General features: G+C 38.9%; 1 protein-coding gene across 1 annotated transcript; it reads right to left on the reverse strand.

The window, feature by feature from the left end:
* Positions 1-912: 912 nt before the first annotated feature.
* Positions 913-4,770, reverse strand: LOC133208725 (MKI67 FHA domain-interacting nucleolar phosphoprotein-like). The gene is made up of 2 exons (XM_061346814.1): positions 4,724-4,770; positions 913-1,791 (listed from the first exon to the last, which is right to left on the reverse strand). The coding sequence occupies exons 1-2, from the start codon at positions 4,768-4,770 to the stop codon at positions 1,278-1,280; spliced, it is 561 nt and encodes a 186-aa protein (XP_061202798.1). The 3' UTR covers positions 913-1,277.
* Positions 4,771-17,112: the final 12,342 nt, after the last annotated feature.

Below are 17,112 nucleotides of genomic sequence, written 5' to 3' on the forward strand. Positions count from 1 at the left end.
CACACTTACAGTAAAGAATTTCTGCCTCTTATCCAATCTAAACTTCCCCTGTTTAAGTTTTAACCCATTACCCCGTGTCCTGTCACTACAGTCCCTAATGAAGAGTCCCTCCCCAGCATCCCTATAGGCCCCCTTCAGATACTGGAAGGCTGCTATGAGGTCTTCACGCAGCCTTCTCTTCTCCAGGCTGAACAGCCCCAACTTTCTCAGCTGATCTTCATATGGGAGGTTCTCCAGTCCCTTGATCATCCTCGTGGTCCTCCTCTGGACTTGTTCTAACAGTTCCATGTCTTTTTTATGTTGAGGACACCAGAACTGCACACAATACTCCAAGTGAGGTCTCACGAGAGCAGAGTAGAGGGGCAGGATCACCTCCGTCAACCTGCTGGTCACACTCCTTTTGATGCAGCTCAGGATACGGTTGGCTTTCTGGGCTGCAAGCGCACACTGCAGTTGGTTCATGTTCATTTTCTCATTGACCAACACCCCCAAGTCCTTCTCCGCAGGGCTGCTCTGAATCTCTTCTCTGCCCAGCCTGTAGCTGTGCCTGGGATTGCTCCAACCCAGGTGCAGGACCTTGCACTTGTCATGGTTAAACTTCATGAGGTTGGCATCAGCCCACCTCACAAGCGTGATGGCATTCCTTCCCTCCAGCGTATCAACCGAACCATACAGCTTGGTGTCATCGGCAAACTTGCTGAGGGCGCACTCAACCCCACTGTCCATGTCACCACCAAAGATGTAGAACAAGACTGGTCCCAACATTGATCCCTGTGGGACATCAGTCATTACTGGTCTCCAGCTGGAAAAAAAAAAAAAAAAAAAAAGGTAAATTTCTTTTTTGTTTTTTTTTATAACCCATAATTATTTACAAATGTAAGATGCAGTCTATATCAGCAAGGTCTGCCTGGACAGCCTGAGCTAGTTTCAATACAGTGAGTGCTAGAGACAAGTTACAGAATTAGATGAAGTTCTGGCACGACTGTAGGCATTTCACAGCATGGGCACTTATGAGCACAAAGTCAAAAACATCTTCAAAGGCAGAGGAGACCATGAGGCCGATGATGGATAAACAGAAGGGAGAGGACTTATAAAAAGATCCCTTGCCTATGAAACATGGAAACAGTCTAGTCATGACAAACCAAACCAGGTCAGCAGAACCTTTAGAAACACCAACTCAGTCACTTTGAGTTGAGAAAAACCATGGCTACAGCCACCCAAATTTAAGTCTATTTCTGTTTCTTCAGGTTTGGTCCTTTTCTTGGTTGCTTCTTTGTTCACAGCACACTATTCTTAGTACTGGCAGGGGGCAGTTCGAGAGTTATTTCATTGTCCTCCACATCACCATCCACCTGAGCAGCTCTCCATTGCTCGAGCACTGTCGGAGTACAGACTGGAGTAGGATCCTGGCTACTCAAAGAAATGTCCACTTCTGACTCCTTCGATGTTTTAACTTTCTTTCTCTTTAAGGAACGCTCCTGTGCAGCAAATCCTGGGAAGATATAATTGAGCCCCTCTTCAGCCACCCTCTTCCATAAGGGTTTCTTCTTCTGCAGCAACCTCTTTGTCATCTTTGCCTTCTGAATGAGTGAATGTATCCTATTGTACCGCCTGACAGCAGGCTGGTACAGCTTCCAGAATGTCTTCTTGCTGTTTTTGAAGAGGTTTTCATGGGCCCTTTCAGGAGCTATGAACTGATATTTCAGCAGTCTTTCAGAAAACAGGTAGTTGTTCACTGTGTCTGCAACAGTTTTGGCCACGTTGTCAGACTCAAACTCTATAAATACATATCTGTGAAGAGAACTGTGAAGAGGTTTGATGTGGGGAACCCAGCAGGGAGAAACTGAGTGAGAGTAGAGCTAGATAGTTTTTGCTGGCTTCTTTTGGCTTTTGAAAGCCTGTTCCTTCATGCTGTATCAATACTAGTGGGGTAAAATTCCTGATTCCTTACCACAAAACCATGGTTACCAAACTTTTCAGGAGTTACAGAACTTGCTGTTTGTCTTCAGGAAGATGTTAACAGGGCAGTCATCATCAGTGCACTTTGTCCAGGTCAGAAAAGATCGAAGACCAAGGCCAAAACTCGTTTCCAGTGGAAAGCATGCTTGTGGAGAGAGGTTGTGTTCAAGATGAGGAGTGAGATCATGACCAGGAAATGAGCCAGATCATGCCACAATCCTCTGTACTCATGCAGACTTTGACCTATGTCTCTGCTTCAAAGTTAACTCCTAGACTGTATGTCCTGGACTGTATGACATGGAACATTGTACTGAACAAGCCTTTCATGTCCTAGATCCTGAATTCAGAAGATGGCACATTATTCATCTTCCCACTGTTCTACATGTATGTGCATACATTATAAAGCTGAAATAATTCATATCAAGGCACAAGAAGAAAATAAATTTTAGTGTACAACATTCAGAATCAACAAGGACTTCTGCAAATCTAAACAGACTTCCTGAATGAGTAATGCTTGCATTGACATTGCTTAAGTTGGGAAATAAAATATTTGTTTAGAACATAATATGTATAAAACCATGAGTGTCCCTCCATTGCTTTTGCAGTGTGATGCCTGAGAACAGTGCTTGGCACTCAGCTCATGCTATGGTATTGTAGGTATACTATGCAGTTTGAGAAGCAGAATATTTTTCAACTATGACCTCCCTAGCTTCCAATTTAATGGAAAAGATATTGAGATATACTCCTTTACTTCTCTTGTATCAAATACAGACATAGTATAAGGTTTGTAGACTTATTTAGTTGTCTTAACACATTTTAGGAATGCCACTTTCAGTACTTGACATTTTATACAAAGATCTAATGATTAATACTTTAGTAGTATTGGGCAGAGTTGGTAGGGAAGGTGTAGGTGAAAATCAGTTTAACTGATTTGATATATACTGGTATGTTTCTCCAGATTTTTCACCTGAGTAGATCCCAGCAGCGACTGACAAAGGTCAGACTCTTTCTATATTAAATAAAATGCTGATGTTACCTCTGAGTGTAAACAATTCCTGTATCTACCACAGGGACATTGTCACCAAAGAGGACTGGAGATAAATCTATTATATGTACTCACAATTGTGATACTCACAGCAACAGAGAATGATCTCCTTAGACTTAACCTGAGCTTTGTTTTCTGTTTTCAGAGAATGAGAACTTAAGCACTGAAATCAATGGGTTCATCCATTCCTACATCATAAGTATAATGAAGAGACAAATTTGAAGGTCTTAAAATTGTATTTATGTAGTATCTGAAGTATTGCAAAATTTCACCCTGTCATTTTAGATTTATATTCTGTGGTTCTAAGCTTTTCAAAAGTTTTTCTGATTTTATAAAAATAATTTTACATGATGCCTAGTGGGATTACAATACGTACTGCAGGACCATAACTAGGCTTTCAATTAATGGCCTCATGCTGCTGCCTACTATTGCCAAGAAATTGTTTGGTTTTTCCAGGACCACAGCATCTTCATGGTTTAAATAAGTCAAGTCACTGATATCACTATACCTGTTAGGTTACATTGCTTAATAGGGATAATTTATTTTAGGTTATTTCCTTTTGTTTGACGAATAAATCTGTGTTTATAAAAGTTTGTGATGCTGGAAGCATTGGCAATAAGTCTTACATGTATTTAAGTCACTAATACTGTGACATATTGTGAACCTCTTAGATATCATGCTTGCCATAGAATCCTTGCCACCTAAAATTAGTTGAGCATATGAGATAATTGCAGTTCATCCTCTCACCCAACCAATTAAATGACTGCTGGTGTCACCATGCTTCCTCTTGCAGCACAACATATCTTTATAATACAGGTCAAACGCTGCAGTAGCAGGGGAAGGAGGAAAGAGGCGGGGGATGTATCACATGCACTAAGTGAATGGCAATGCCTGCAGCTGGCTCTAGCATGAAGGTGGCTCATGGAAAAGGTCTTTTCAGCACTGAGCTTTTAGGGAGAAGAAGAAGGGAGGGGGAATGGGGAAACCTCAAGTAAGGGAAAATACTGCAGCAAGAGAGAAGGCGGACAGACAAGCACAAGACTGAAACCAGGCAGAAAAGCCAAGTATGCAAAGCCTGCAGCATGTTCAGTGCTTGCACACCTGGGAGGGTGAAATCCATGGAGCAGGTTGGGTGAGCTCAAAGGACACTGGGGGACAGTAGGCAGAGGGAGGGAGGTGACATGGAGGCCAAGCTGGAGAGCAAATACGTAGAGGTGAAGAGAGGAAAATAGACCTGTGATGGGAGTGGTGGCATGGTAGTAGAGCACTGTCAGAAACTGAGAGAAAGGGAAGAAAGGGAAAAAAGTATCCAACTGATTCAGTGACTGAGAAAGGGGACAGTAAAATAGATCTGTAGTCGTGGGCTGGGACAAATAATCCTTGTTGCACAACAGAGACAGTGATAGTTTTGTGCCACCTTAAAATTCTTTAATCTTGGACTGGCATGTGATTTAAATATGAACTTCCGAAGATGTCAGCAGATGTTTGTCTGAGGCTGTATCAACCTTCTGCGCACATCAAACTTGCCACAGATACACAGGAGGTACCTGCCTACGGTATGACTGCTGAGGCAGTAAAATAGCTGTGACTTTTGTGGCCCCTTTTCTAGACCTGCAGTGGATGTTGCCACCAGCAGGTCTGGATGTCTAGGGCTGTGGTGACTACTGAAGGGGCTAAAGGTGATGGGATCCTCCTGCTAGTACCAGTCTTTAACTCTACCTTTCCCTTGTTCGTAGTAGTGACAAGAATGACACTTTTTCTTCCATGTTGGACCCACACTGCTGCTTTCAGTCCCTGGTTAGCCCCAGGGATCATCTGAGAAGTAAAATCCAACTTTTCCTACACTCTAAGGTATAATCCAGTTTCTGAGCTTCTCACTTTATGAGAAGACACTCCTCAGACTTGGAAGGAACCTTCCCTGAGCACTGAAGATGCCTTTGCAGTTACTTCATGTTGCTGATGTGGCACAAACAGAAAGACCTGAGTTAGTTTGAAGGGGCCATCATCAACAGGGTCCAGAGTTCTGTAATTTCCAGCAATTTCCTTTCTGCTGTCTGGAATTCAAAACCAGATAATTTTGGATGTGAGAGGAGATGATGCTGCCACTATCACATATATATTTACACTTTTAATGTATATATTGAATCTGGCAAAAAGGACTCCAAACTGGAGACTCCAGTTCCATCTTTGGCTTGTATTGTGAGTTTGCATTAATCTCTGAAGTCTGGCCTTTTAGAATGGAGTGTGTGGAAATTGCAGATGCCCTTGTGGGCATACAAATGGGGTAACAGCTGACCAGAGATACGTTGGAGCTGATTAGTTTCATGTAAAAGCAGCAAACTTGTATTTGCAATTCCAGCAACTGCACGCTTATCAGGTGTAAGGCTTAATTTTTCTTAAGTGAGAGACATGACTTTCAAAACTGGATGGTAATACCATGGATTAAAAGAACTGAGAAATTTAAGTATCAACTAATTTGCTGCAGTGATGGGCTTTGAGGTTGGAATAATTCGTATTCATAAAATATTTTAGACTTTTGCATAGAAGTGTAAATTTTACAGAGGAAAGATATATATATATAATTGGTGAAGTGCAGTATTTTTGTGCACAGAATATTTTATTGAGCTCTCTAATGGACTAGGTAAATGGATTGCCCCATAAAAAGTTTACCAAGGCAATAAAAAGATCAAAGACATTTTTCACATTGCATCTCAAAACATCTAAACCACTGAAGTTTAAGAGTTGTAATGTGACCTTCCAGCCTTGGAAAACTTGTTACAATGACTAATTGTGCTGCTTTGCGCTTTCAAAAGGTGATGACTGTACAGAAGTTGAGATCTAAAGAAGGAGTCATGTGTGTGTATGACAGAGAGGCAGAAAACCAGTTCTATAAACAGCCAAAGGCAGAAAGCTATAGACACAGGCTATAATTACGGCCTAATGAAAAAAGAATGGGCATGACATAAACAAAGGGCAGAAGAGTTGATAATAACAGGAGGGTGGAGAATGTGACAATGAAAAGCAATGTCCTAACACAAATAGAATAAAGAGCGCACATAGAACAGTGGAAGAAGTGGAATATTGGGAAGAAAGCGAAACGTGTGAAGCTCGTTTACATTGCAGGAAATGTAATCAGTACTTGCTTGAGATCATATAGATATTTTACTCGTGGCGTCATCATCTAGGAGATAAACAAACATGCCAGTCAGTAGCAAATAAAGTTTTTATCATGTACAACGGAGCCTTATTTTGTCTTTTTCCCCAGTACTGTTACATGCCCGTATAAAGTGGGTATGCAGGCTGGCACTACATGCAGTGAAGGATAGGACTGTGCAGATGTATAGACGATCAGAGCTTTGGGCTGGGATAGCCCAGAGATTGGTGACTTTCCTTTGCCATGTCTTAGGAGGGAAGCCACCAGTCCACATTCTGGTATGCAGCAGGCGTGTTCATACCCTGACACAGGCTGTGGAACTCCTCAGATGCAGCTCATGACAGACAAGCTGATGGGCTGGTAATCACTGGCAGAAGGGAGCAGATCACTGCACAACCCTCACCTGATGACACTGCAGCGGGAGCTCTAAGCACAGAGGCTCTTCTTGTCAGGCTGTTTCTCCTCCACAGCAAACAGTCAAGCAGAGGGTGTTAAAGCTGCTCCTGGAAAGCACGGGAAAAATGAAACCATTTTTCTTAAGATTCCCAGGAAGAGATTGGTATCACCCAAATTTTGGTCCACAGTTCCCGGAGCTAAGTTCTGACCATCTTCAGTGCTCTGCACGTCTTATGCAAGCTCTGAGCTTCCGCATCTCCCCAGGGTTTCAGTGAGAGCCAGGAGTTACTTCGTAACATTACTTCTTAACACAAAGCACCCTGAAAAGTCAGGCTCTTGGGTGTAGGAAGTGCTCCTCAGGCAGTTGTAGGTGCTCCTTCTGTCTGCTTAAACATGCTTGTGTATTCAACAAATCATGCGTAGTCATGTCAAATTATTAATATCCTGTGAAATTTCTGGAGTGCTGTGGGAATATGTTCCTAATGTTTTATGCAAGCTGCTTGTTTCTTTGAGATCCTTTATTTGCTGATTGAATCACTGATCATATTCAGGACAAAATTAACTATTTCATGTATTTAATCTGTTAGTCCATGCAGTAGGACTTCTAATTTATTATTATTTTTTTTTCCAAAAAAATACAACGTGGTTTTTTTTGTCTTGAAGGAAAGACCACACAGGCTTTAACCAAGTGAAAACAGCTGCGTACAGTCTCTGGTACTTGCTTTGCAAGATCACATCTGTGTGGTCAACATGTGCTGCAATACTGTGAGTAGACTATTTATAGATCAGCTGTTTAGATGTGGTGATCTATCTGAAAATGTCAGTAGCTGCTCTGTCTGTTCACTTGATCATGGCACTATATTTGGTCAAACTGCTAAAAAAACAGCTTGAAGTGCAGCTATGGTTTTTGTTTATTCTCTGTCTCTCAGTGTTCACTGACTGATGTTCAGATGGAATATTTACCAGCTTTCCAATCCTAATCTGGAAATGATGTAAAGGGTGTGCACTCTGCTTCGCTTGTGAAATTCAGTATACCAGAAGGTCTGTATAATGCCTGCTTCCTACTTAATTTCCATTTAGACTGTAAGTGTCAGGAGGTTTGTGTTGCACAGGCCCTGTGTTCCCGCAGAGGCTAATGCTTACCATGTGTATCCAAGGTGAGTTTCCATTGTAGTCTATCAGATTTCATCAGACGTTCAAACAAATTCAGTTCTGGGACCAACTATTTCCAGAGCTTTGGCTGCTTCTTTGCATCTAATGAGAATAACTCATGTACTTTATTAGATAACTGCCTTGAGAAATATACAATTTTGCAGAATCCCATTTTTTAATAGGCCTTATACTGCTGAGGTTGTACAATAAAAAGTTTTAAATGGATAATGGATAGCATACATTTGTAAAATTGCCCCTGAAAAAGCATTATATTTTCAGGTCCATTCAGTAGATCAAGATGGGATGTAAAGACATCTGTTTTTCTGTTCTCACTTTAACCAAAATGAGAAAATGCCAAGCGGAGAAGCTTCACCATTACTATACATTGCAAATTGATGTGGCCATTGTTTCCCACGTTGTGGCTCAAAGGTGACCGCACAGAGAAGTGTCACACAAGACAAGGGAAGTCACACACGAAGAATGTGCTTAGATGCACTGAGAAGTATCTCAAGTGTTTCTTCATCAATTGATAGACCAGTATAACGTGAGGATGAAATTATGAAGGTATCCTAGCAACTATATTTTCATAACAACCATGGCCTGTAATATTGTAATGAATGCCAGATGCATTTTATTAATTCAAGAGGGTGAGAGCAGATAATTTTAATTAATAAAACTTAGCGGCAAACTCCTAATGCAGAAATTTGATAAGCCCCCTATCGTGGACACCATCACTACAGTTTCACAGAGCTTTGAGAGTTTCATAAATCTGAAATTATGAACTAGTCCTAGACATTTTGAGGCAATTCTTATGCTATTCTTATTTTGCCACAAAAGCATGTTTTTAGAGCAGGACCTCTTGTCCTTACTATGAATAACAAACAACAGGGGGAAATGTTTCCTGTTCTGGGGAACTCTTCAGTGACATCCGCCTGACTGACCCATAGCCCTGTTCCCTGGGAGCGAGGTGCCGGGGCAGGGCATAGGCTGACTGGGAGCGGGCAAGGCAGTGCCGAGCTGGGGATTTCTGCTGCTGTGCCAGCAGCACACATGTGTGTTGCACAGTGGCAGCCAAACTTGTTTCTGGGCCAAGCAGCTGTCATTTAAAGAGCAACAAATGGTTTGCTGTAGAGCAGATGGAATGGAGACTTGACTCTTTAATTTATTTGCATGTCTGTGTATATAAAGACAAAATTCATGTAAAAATAAAGTGAGGGGGAGAGGGAGGGAGAAGGGGGTAACAAACTCAAAAACAAAACCAAGAAAGGCTTAAGATACCCAGGTTATTTCATATGAACAATGGTGGAAAAAATCCGAGTCTTTCGGGTGGTGTAATTCAGGTTAGCTTTACCAAACTTATGTTGCTACTGTGGATTTCTGCCAATTTATACCAGCTGATGATCTGGCTGATTATGTCAGTTAATTTGTTTGCGATGTCCATAATGCCTTCTTAGACATTTTAACACTGGAGATGATTTGTTGGATTCCACATGCTCTGTGATGATTATGATTTTTTATGTTCTGAGTAAGCCAGGTCAAACCACTGCTGCAGGCTTTCCCTGTCAGTGTATTCCATCAAGACATTTTCATTTGCAGTTCAGCTGGGGTGTACTGGCACGCAAGTGCCAGCCAAATTCGGAGGAAGAACATCCCTGAGGTCTCTGAAAAAAATCTTCCTGGATGAAAACCAGCATTGCTTTCTGCTGTAGGTCCCTTAGATCCATTCATCAGCACAGACAGGAGGAGAGTTCTATGTGGAAGTACAGGGGTGGAGGGAATCCAGACCCATGTCAAAGCCACACCTTTTCCACAAGCCACCATCTACCCTTACTATCATCATTACTTATTTAAAACTGTGACAAAATTGACATCACTCTGTGGACCATATCACAGGATGTGACACTTGCAGTGAACTACAGTTTAGGAGCTGCTGTTGTGGACTTATTTATGAACCAGGAGAAAGCTGGGGAACTGTCCACAAAGCAAGGTTTCTGTATTGGAGTGTCTCAGAAATTCGCATGTTTTGCAAATACTTAGCAAATGTAATTTAATTTTGAGAGGTACAAATGGGCCACTGTGTTTGAAACTGACTTGTGGTTGAGACAGATATGTGGAGATACCCCATATCCATATGTGGGGGTTCCACACATATCGTATACATGTCTGAGGGAGGCTGTAGAAAGAGCCATGACACACACAAGAAATCCTTCCAGTGGTCAGAAACACATCTTATTTAGTCTATGCACAGCTCCTGTGCTAGCTGGAATGCTATTGCCATTGTCACAGGCTATCTAATGTAAGAATTATGAAGAATAGAAAAGGAGATTTTTCTTTTTTTTCCACAAATCATCCATGATAGTTTTTTGGTGTGCTGCATGAAAGCTGGAGACAGTTTTCTCACACTACTTGGAGAACACTGGTGCAAATGTTCTCACAAGTCTGTATTTAAATGAGCATTCACATCACTTTCACTTCTTCTTTCTGCAAGTATTTCCTCAACATAAAACATAGTTCACATAGAAATATACAAAAGGGAGGATTTCAACCCAGCCTAAAGATGTGGTTCTGCCATATGCAATAGGCGTGATGGGATTTCATAAAGGCATGAAGGCTCCTATAGTATAAGACTTAGAGGGACAGAGATGTCAAGCAGATCAGGCTCAACGTGGTATCCTGTGAAAATGGACATGCTAAACTGCTGCTAGGGATTTCTGGTTTACTCAGAACCAAAGAAACACTTACTTAGGTTGAAATAAATATCTTCTGTATGGAGATTGCTCATTCTCAGTTCAGAGCAGCTAACTACGAGAATTTTCACAGACAAGACTTCTTAAATTTGCTTCTGCTTTTTTCATATCTTCCCACAAACACACACACACAGAAATTTTAAAATCTTGTAAGCTAAATCATGGAAAACCTACTGCACATAACAATTTGTCTTTACAACATTGCAGATAGATTGATATAATTTACTTTCCTGATTTTATATTCTTTGCTATAATGAAAAATGCATTCACGTGCATTTTAGGAGCTGAACCATGTATTTTGAGAACTCATTTATTTCTACACTTCTCTGCCTTTTGGAACATAGCTTTTGTTCTGGCCAAACCGTATTAAACCTTGGAATATTTACCTCATAAACCATTTTGTCCAATTTTCTTTCTTCTTTTTTTTTTTTTTTTTTTAGCTTCTATCAATCACTTCTGTAAAACTGTAGGGTGCAGCAGTGCAGTTGTCTTCTTTACACTGTTCTGAGCTTCATGGAATCCAGTCTGCAGTGCTTAGATCATTGGCTGAAGTTATGGATGAACCATTAGGGATGTTAGCAAAGGACCTATGGAGGATGAGTGACTTCCAGGAGATGGAATAGGGCCAGGGTTGACCTTGGGAACTTAGAGCCATCAGCATGAATTCATGGCTTAGCAAAAATGGTCAAGACTACACAAAAGAAAAAGCAAGGATTGATTTGCTTCATTATTGGTTTTTAGAGGTGGTGGTCATTTTATTTGAATCAGTTCCCTTGAAGTATACTGGATCTTAATTTTTATGTTATTTTTATGGGGTTTTAGCTATGTTTTAATTCCAGCTTTTCTCAGGGAGAAGGAAGAAACACTGGGGAGAATAGCTGATTTGTCTTTCTCTTCCTAACATAGACTTTCGGAGCCCTTGACCCTGACTCAAGTGTAATTGTTTAAAATTTGCTGTTTTTTGGTAATTCAAACATGTATTTTATAATACAAAAATTATCAATGCAAGAGATGCCTTCTCAAGTTGCTCTTCCAATTAAGCAGCTCTACAGTTAGTTTTAATGTCAGAAAGCTTCCAGTCTCAATAGTGGGAATAAAAAATGATCTCCCCTTCACCTCCTAGCCTTTGTGATACCATAGTTTGATAAAGACTAGAATAACAGAATTTATAATTTTCTTTATTATGTACAAGTAATGAAACATTTCATTTGGAAATTAATTATAGTAAAAATATGTAACACTTATGCTTAATGCTTACAGGGTTGTGTTTTGTGGCTGCTAAATTGTTTCCTAAACAGAATTGTTAATGCTACATCAACCGACCAAATGTTTTTGTGAAGCTGAGCATCCTTATCTCTTAATCTGAAAGATTTCCTAAGCCATTTTTATTTTGTTGATTTTCAAAATGGAAAAAGGTTACTAACACTTAAAAAATGTGAATGGAATAATAATGCTGATCTTTTTACAATGCATTTCATCACAAAGCACTTAAGAGTGAGAGAAAAAAAGAAGCTAGAGAAAAATGTGCAAATTCTAAAAGTATGGATTATTCCTTCTTATCTTATTCATTCTATTTTTAAAGTTTCTCATATTTTGGTATTTGTTAGCATCATTTAGATGTTTAACAAACATACAGGTCCATTCCCAAAGTACTGTATAGATTTTGAGGTGAAATTCAAGCCAATGCCAATTTTTGATAAAACTAATCAGTGCACTTCCAGAGAAACACTCTTTCTCTGAAAACCAGTCTTATTAGAAAAAGAAAATTGCTAGAAATACAACCAAAAGCACAGAGATTAAATGATTTTCTCACAGCTATGAAAGCATCAGCTGAATCAAAAAGCAAAAGCTGCTCTGCCCCTCTGTGCAATTTTGCTCTTTACAGCTCCTTAAGAGGGACCCTTGGCACCCAATTAGAGATGGTTGAGGAACTGACAGGTTAATTCCTGCAACAAAGTTGTGAATGAAGAAACACTGCTTCAGAGGTCTTCTACAGGTTGCTGAAGAACTGATTCATGCAGGCCCTTTTCAGCAAAGACAATACATGAACATGAACTTTTTACCTTATTGATTTGTGGCTAGACTGGAAAAATATTTCTGTAGGTGGTAGTGGTTTCTCACCTCAATATGTCCCCACTTTGAAGACAGTTTCAAACACCTGTGTGGACAGAGAAAGACAGGGACCCTGTGAGATGGCTGCACTCAGAAACAACCACTTGCAATAGCAATTATATTTCTCACTGAAATGGGAAATACTATAACGTGAAATTAAATTGTGTCAATAGCAAGGAGTGAAGTATTTTGCTATTGGATGACTGCAATATAAGGAGAGGGTGTTCTCCTGGAAGGGACAGTGAGTGCTGAGAAGGGCAGGTAAATGAACCCGAGACCCCCATGTCTCTTTGAGCCATCAGACTCATGAGCAACTGCCCAGAGAGGATGTATCTGAGCTGTTCCGACATTTATAACGTTGATCATGTCCCCGATAAACAAACATTACTGGTGATAAAGTTATCAGGAAAGGAGACAAAATTCTGGTATGTTTTATCTGCTCCCCAAATTTCCCATGTCTGTCTAAGTTGTACACTTGTTATTCCTTCTAAAGAGTCACCTGGCTTGTTTGGATGCTGTAAGTGTAATAATTATGACATGAAGCCTTGGCATCTGAGTATAGCTCAGCTGCTGGTGGATATCCCTGTGTAAATTGCGCAAAACATGAGGCCTTGAAATGAATTCATATTTTGAGCTGTAACTGCTGTGCAGCATGATACACTTCAGCTGGCAGACGCAGAAGATGCTGGTGTGACTCTAAGTAGCATCTGAATTTGCAGAGAAAGCCCAAGTTGTGTTGTCATAATTTCAGTGTTCTTGAGTTTTTAAAAGAGCCTCTGCTCTTTAGTGTTGCTTTTAAAGACACAAGCTATATGTCTTCCTCCCTTCTTCTATGGTCTTCCTGTGTGAGCTAGCACATGCTTTTGGGTGGCTAAGATTATGTTTCCTGCACTTCGTTGCATAGTAAATGTTTTGTAATGTTTTATGCTGAAAGGAAAGGGGAAAATAAAGACAGCAATCTTTGACTAAGATTTCCAAAGAGTTTAGGCAACCAAATCCCATTCAAAGTAACTCACCTCAGAAAACTTTTGTTATTCTTTCCCAGCTTGTGGCTTGTGGCAGAAGTGTGATAGACTGAATTGAAAAAAATGCAGATTTCTGAAACCATCTTGGAAGAATTCTGAGAATTTTCGATGCTGGAACTGCAAGCATATTTAATACACATAATCAGTATTTAATACTCCTCCATATGATGCCATATACATCAGTGCAGCAACTTGCTTTAGCCAAGAATCCCACCAGTGTACTTCTGCTGTCTTTGGGCTTTGATGTAAGTTTTATCTTAAACTTCAGTTTTTGACTGTAAATAAATATAGATAATCAAATCTAATCAAATCATAAATAACCTAATAGATGATCAAATAGATATCTAATAGATAATCTATTAAAAATAGATACAGTAGTGTAGCATAATTAGTGTTCTGCTGCTGTACACTGCATTTGGTTTGTTTTGTAGAAAATGTGATTGGTACAATTTTTGAGGAGCACCTAATCAAGATCATAATCAGAAATTCCTGCTTTAGACAAAATATAAACACTGCTAAAGGAAGTATGTTAGAAGTCACAATTAGAATTCTGGAATAATTGGTTTTGGCTTAATGGAAATGAATGTTGGAAATTGTGTCATCCTGTTAATTAAATTAATTTTTTATTTATTTTTTTTTTGGTAAGAGACTCCAATCCTCAAAATTATCAGAAAACCTAGCAAGTCCTAGCTCTTCCTAGTGTGTTGTACCAGAGGATGGGAACTTTCTCTTTAAGAAAACTTCTCTTTCAGAGAGAACTCAGACAACTTCCTTTCTCTTTAAGACAGCTATAACTCTCTGCTAAACAAATAGCTTCAGTAACTTCTCAGAAAAAAACCCTAAATTAATTAACACTTGGAACGTGAAAAATGCTATAGAAATGCCAAGTATTATTAACAAAATGCCAAGTAGGATCAAAAAAATAAGCAGATATGTAATGCAAAGGTATAGAGAGATTATAAAAATTAGCAGCAGCTGAACCCAGGTGATTGTTTCAATGGTACTTTATTATTATATGTTAAAATATTACTTATATAAAATCTCATTTTCATCCTTTGCTCAATGTTCCTGCAGTGGGACTCCCTGTAGCTTTGCCATTAAGTTCAGCAGTTTGCCTGTGCTCAGAGAATTGCAAATATGAACTACGTGAAATTGCCATCACAGGAAAGAAAAACAATGAAGTGGTTCATATTCAGTTTTCTGGGCTGGGGAAAGAGTGGCAGTGCACCTACCTGACTAAACAATAACTTGCCATTCTTTACATCAGGCTGCAGCCACTGCCAAAAAAGTCTGTGCACAAACTTAGTTGTGTTTGTGTGCTCAAACCAAATCCTAGGTAGGAATGACTCTCACCTTGCAACAAGGAGGACTCCCTTAGATGCTGCATCAAAGCAAAATGTATGGCTTGTAACTTCAGTGAGAACACTTGTACCTGTCCTTTGGCTAAATCTATGGAGAACTGACATATCAGCAAAAAGAAGTCATCTAAATATAAAGGCCAGGCAAGTAAATTTGCTTCTGGAGTATACTGAAGGTAATGGAAAAAGCTCCCACTTGCTTTAATCTGCTATTTTTCCAAGGTTTTTATCTTTTTTCTCTTGATTATATTTTAAACCAGTAAGAAAACTCAGTGACTAGCTCAAAGAGGTGATAATAGATTTTCTCACATTGTAACAGTGTGTAACATAATGCCAATACTGACAACTAACTTTATGGTTGTACAAACTTTATTTTTAGAGTTTCTTTTGAGGAAATGAATAAATGCCAATTTTCATTTTACAAGTATTTAAAAGTATTATTTAAACTGTTTCTTTTTATCTTTAATTTGCAGTAGTACTGTTTAAAACTCATCCTGTTCATCTGTTCTGTTCACTATGTATAAACTGTTCTTTATCATAATCCCATGACAGGATATATTTACTGTTATTCAATCAGCTGGATGCTCACAACAGTGCTGGTATAAATCATTCTGTACTTATGACTGTTTCCTATGAAATCATCAAAACCTTACAGTTCAGAATTATGACACTCGAGGGATTTACAACCATCACAAGATTGCAGAGAACCAAAAGGAGTCAAGAATGACAGTCCTGTTTGGGCGATGAAGCGTAAACAAATTTCTTGATGATGTAGACCTATTAATCACAAGCAACACTTCCTAAATCAGATTGTTTTAAAGATGAGAAAAAAAGTGCTCCAAACAGTTTCTTTCTTCTCACATAGTGCCCAGCACAGCAAATAGTATTCTTTAATAAGAATAAAAACCCTTTTAATGATGTTTTATGTACTGTAGTTGAATTCTATGCCTTGTCCAAAGTAATATGAACAAATCATGTGTAAAGATCGTCATCTGGCAAATACTGTCAGTCTCTATCTTCTCATAGAATAAATATATTTAAGGAACATGGATGTTATATGTGCACTATGTTCTAAGTCTACCTAAATTATATATGCAGTCTACTTAAATAATATATATACACACATATTAAATTCTTCCCAGCAGCAGAAAAAAAAAAAGAAAGAAAAAGAAAATATAAACCTTATTTTTGCTTCTACATAAAATGCTGTAGTACTAAAGTAGTATAAGGTCTATACCAGCTAATGAAACTGAACTTCTTATTATAGCAATCATTTTAAAAATCTCCTCTATGTAAATAATTGATTTTGTCCTAATCTAGTATCTTTCCTTGCCTGGTGCATTTAGTTTCTATTATTTGCTTTTTCGTTACTGTCAAAAAGGTAAATAGCATGACCTGGAAAATTCTGATCTGGACAATCCAGCTTCAAATCAAAACAAAAAGGAAAGAAATTGTAATGGAATTATTAATGTAATTCATCAAGGTTTCAATGCAAATAAATCAGTCAAAAAATAGATTGATAAATCCACAAATTGGATTGATAAGGAAAATGTGTTGAAATAACAAATACCTGTAAAAATTGTGGCTTAGTTTCCCAAAATATTTTGGTATAAAAGAGTATATGCAATACATACAGCAAGTAGTATACAGATTGAGCCTAGCTACCAGTGGAATGTGAAATGCAACTGTAAATTGAAATCATTGTCCAACAAGAGGTTTCTAGTGTGTCCCTCTGGGATCTATTCTCTGTCTACATATACTATCCTTGATGGCGGTAGGAAAAGCAATATAAAATCATTGCTGGTAACATCAGCAAATGATTAAAAAGTAAAAGGTAAATAGAAAGTAATGATAGGGGATGATAAGATATGCCAGACTGACATGTTGGAAAAATGAGTTCATTGTAACACAGCTGAATTTCAGGTCATGCTTCTAGAAACAAAGAATACAATCTTAAAACAGAATTTCCTCTCAAAACCTGTGACTCTTTTTGGACTAGGAAAGACAGAGAGGATACTAGTGTAAACAGCCAGCACTACACAAACTACCAGCATGATGTAAAGCTGCTTTGGGATATATGAATTGGAGAGAAGGCTGTGATTAATGATAGATGTCATTCCAGTATTATTGACTGTACTTCAAAAAGCAAACTGGCAAATTTGAA

This window comes from Neopsephotus bourkii, unplaced genomic scaffold (assembly GCF_033783945.1).
Source record: "Neopsephotus bourkii isolate Nb327-2 ecotype Australia unplaced genomic scaffold, CSIRO-AGI_Nbou_v1 NB_275, whole genome shotgun sequence".
Lineage (NCBI taxonomy): Eukaryota > Metazoa > Chordata > Aves > Psittaciformes > Psittacidae > Neopsephotus > Neopsephotus bourkii.

What these genes read in the sequence shown, in the direction of transcription:
- LOC133208725 (XM_061346814.1), bottom strand. Translation starts at nt 4,770, where the DNA reads ATGGAAGAAAAAGTGTCATTCTTGTCACTACTACGAACAAGGGAAAG. An exon ending in CTACTACGAACAAGGGAAAG is followed by an intron (nt 1,792 to 4,723) that starts GTAGAGTTAAAG and finishes TTCTCTTCACAG; the next exon opens with ATATGTATTTATAGAGTTTG.